This window comes from Chaetura pelagica, unplaced genomic scaffold, assembly GCF_000747805.2.
Source record: "Chaetura pelagica isolate M959 unplaced genomic scaffold, ChaPel_1.0 scaffold981, whole genome shotgun sequence".
NCBI classification, from domain to species: Eukaryota; Metazoa; Chordata; class Aves; order Apodiformes; family Apodidae; genus Chaetura; species Chaetura pelagica.
In genome coordinates, this window is record NW_009951976.1 from 24,736 (window position 1) to 28,062 (window position 3,327).

At 51.2% G+C, this 3,327-nt stretch overlaps 1 protein-coding gene across 1 annotated transcript in view; it reads left to right on the forward strand.

Annotated features, from left to right (window-relative positions):
- Positions 1-932: 932 nt before the first annotated feature.
- The window catches only part of LOC104391919 (endothelial lipase-like), a gene marked incomplete at both ends in the record, with an annotated part of 8,575 nt that continues 6,180 nt past the window's right edge, over positions 933-3,327 (forward strand). Inside the window, 2 exon segments of the mRNA XM_010001272.1 lie at positions 933-1,115; positions 1,820-1,931. Of these exon segments, the coding sequence (XP_009999574.1) occupies positions 933-1,115; positions 1,820-1,931 (295 nt within the window).

A 3,327-nucleotide genomic window follows, 5' to 3' on the forward strand; every position in this document is an offset into this window, starting at 1 on the left:
CACCACCCTCACAGCAAAGAATTTCCTCCTCATGTCTCACCTCAATCTCCCCTCTTCCAGTTTTAATCCATTCCCCCTTGTCCTCTCCCTCCCTGCCCTTGTCCCAAGTCCCTCCCCAGCTTTCCTGGAGCCCCTTCAGGCACTGGAAGGTGTTCTAAGGTTTCCCTGGAGCCTTTTCTTCTCCAGGATGAACAACCCAACTCTCTAGGATGTGGAATTTGGGACAGCTTTGCATGTTTGGAGCACTATGGCCTTTCAGGAGCTGCCCCTGAGGCCTCTGGGGCAAAGTTAACTGTACTTAACTCTGAGAAGCCCCCAACTCATGCCCAGCTGCTCAAGATGACTTTAGAGCTGGATAATGGGACCCTGGTAAAGGGCATGTGAGATTTGGGCTTGGAGCAACCTCCTCTAGTGGGATTTGTCCCTTCCCATGAAGGGGGTTGGAGCTGGATGATCTTTAAGGTTCCTTCAAACCATCCCATGACCCTGTAACTGACCCCTATGAAGGTGGCACTTGGTGTGACATGCACATGGGCTTCCTGTCACTTCATCTTTGTGCCACAGAGGGCAGGCAGACTCTATCACTTTCTTCTTCTGCACTTCATGTGGCCAAGTAGGTGACTCAGCAGCTCTCCCAGGGCTTCTGCAGGTGGTGGTGGCAGAATAATAATATATATATATGGAAATAACTTTGCCATCCCATCAGAACTTCTGAATCCCTTGAGCACAAGAGTGATAAGGTGACATGGAGCATATGCCTCTCCCTCCTGCCTTAAAAGGCAAAGTGGCTCATTACTCCCAAATCCTGTTCTTCTGACACCATTAGTGCAGTGCTGAGAACCAGAGGAGCTGGGGAGGGATATGCAAACAGCCCAAGTGGGGAACAGTGTCACTGCTGTTCTGGAAACTACCACCCGCACCTCCTCCTCCAGATGAGCGGCATGTTTGAGACCTGGCTAGGCAGCCTGGTGTCTGCTCTCCAGGAGAGGGAGAAGGATGCCAACGTGGTGGTGGTGGTGGACTGGCTGCCCCTGGCCCACCAGCTGTACACCGACACTGTGAACAACATGTGAGTGGTTGGGAAGAGCATTGGGAGGCTGCTGGACTGGCTGCAGGTGAGGCAGGGGGTGGGCGGGTGCTGTGGTAACTCTCTCCACCAGGGATGGTCGCACAAGGAGTGGGAGCACATGCCAGCCCCAACACCCTGGTGTAATCCCAGTCCTGAGGCCTGGTGGGGTGGTGGATCCCAGGGAAGGTGCTGTTCCCCAGGCCTCACGTGGAGCAATTTCCTGGGAGATGTCAGGTTGAGGAGTCCTTCCTCCTGTCCCAGCGACTCAGGAGTTGGGCATTCCCTGTCAGAGTTGGCTTGGCAAGAGCATGGAACAGGAGAAGGCCTACAGTGCTACACCTGGCACTGGAGGCCATGGACAGAGGGCAGCTCCCTGGGGAAAGGCTGCTCCAGATGCTGCTCAGATCAGGAACGTCCTCACTGGGGTTGGGAGCTGAGTATTGTGGTTGGGGGCAAACCACAAGTGCCACCCAAACCATTCCACTTGGAATCCACTTGTCTGGATGAAAGAAAGAACAAAACATGCTAGTCTGTCCCATCCCTCAAATCTCTTCTTAGGATTGATAATTCAGGACATGCTCCAGTGGCCAAGGTTGTGGTTGGGTTTTTTTTGTGTTGATGGTTGGACTTGGTCATCTTAGAGGTTCTTTCCAACCACTATGATTCTGTGACTATCCTGGATAGGAGCAGTGCCAGATGCTCTGAAAGACAGAGGGACAAATGGTCCTCTTTTCTTTTTCATCCTTGCAGGAAAACCCAAACTTCAAGCTTGAGAATGTCTACCTGATTGGGTACAGCCTTGGTGCCCATGTCGCTGGCTTTGCTGGTAACCATGTCTGTGGGACAATAGGCAGAATTACAGGCAAGTGGCTTTTCTAGCCATCTCTTACCTTTCCTTAGCAGCAGAGTTCCCTGAAGAGGCTCCTTTCCTATGTTGCTAGGATGTTGGTTTGGGCTTCCTCAGTCAGAAACAACAAGTTTCCTACCTGTGGCAGCAGTGGGGACCATGGGTCTTCACCTGAGAAAGTATCTTAATTTGGAAGCCCAAACCCAGGAGGGGCTCAGTGAAAAACCTTCCAGAGCACAACTTGATCTTGAGTATGTTTGAAGTTCATTGTGGGTTCAAAAGAAGTCCAGCTCAAGCCCTTAGTATCCAAATCCTCTGAGTAGTACAGGTTTTGTAATTATAGCTCTTAAAGTGATGGAAGGGAGAGGATTGGGTGCAGTTTGTCCCATGGGATGGTTGGTCAACCAGCATCAATGAGGGGTCAACCTCAGCCCCTCAGTCTGAAGATATCTTGAAGAGGGTGCTGTGAGTCCAGAAGAAAGCTGGTTTCAACATGGGGGAACTCATGGCATGGTACAAGGGGTTGCATTAAGTATTAAAATGTGACCCTGGTGGGGAAAAGTTCTCAGAGCCTGGCAACAAAAATCTGTATTTGGTCACCTACTGGTCAAGTTGAGGAGTAGCTGGAGCACAGCTTCAGGTTGTGGTGAGGATCAGAGGTTAAACAGAACATCCCAAACCCACCAATCCTAAAAGCAGGGATTACCTGGCACTGCTTGAATTTTTATCAGGCCCCCATATGTTCAGTCTGAAAATTGATTAAATGTTGCCCAGGCAGCTTTAGCTACTGATGGTCTCTGTGGGGTGCTAGACCCCCTTCTGGTGGTTGGACATCTGCTGCCTCCTCACTGGGACCTAGTGTCACGATCTGTGACCTATTATGTCTCCTTATTGGAGTGTATTAACTTATCAGGATTTGCTGAGAGATCCACACGTGGGTATCGCCTCACACAGAGGATACAGGAACTTATGTCCCGACTTTTTTGAGTGAATAACTCGCTCAGTGCTTACTAAATTTCTAACAACAGCAAGGTTTATTGTGGGGAAAACAAAGCAATTTGGGGCAGGAGGTTCAAAAGGAGTGATTACAACACATTAAACATATATGGGTACACCTTAGTTACACATCTTATTCACGTGAGGGAAGCAGAGGGGAGGGGTATGCCCGAATGGCTGGATTATATTTTCCCCTATAAGCTGGGGTAGCCGGAATTGTCTCACCACGGCAGTGCAGGTAGGATGAGCTGGGTAGCAAAGAAGCTGCGGGCACTCCAAGCGCAGGTCGCCCCCCCCCACCCAAAGCGGCGACAGTCGGTGCGCGGCTCCGGGACCGTAGGTGTGCAGACGCTGGAAACGCGGCGGTTGCAGCGGCGCTGGGACTTTTGGCAGCAGCGGCGGCGGGCAGGCAAGC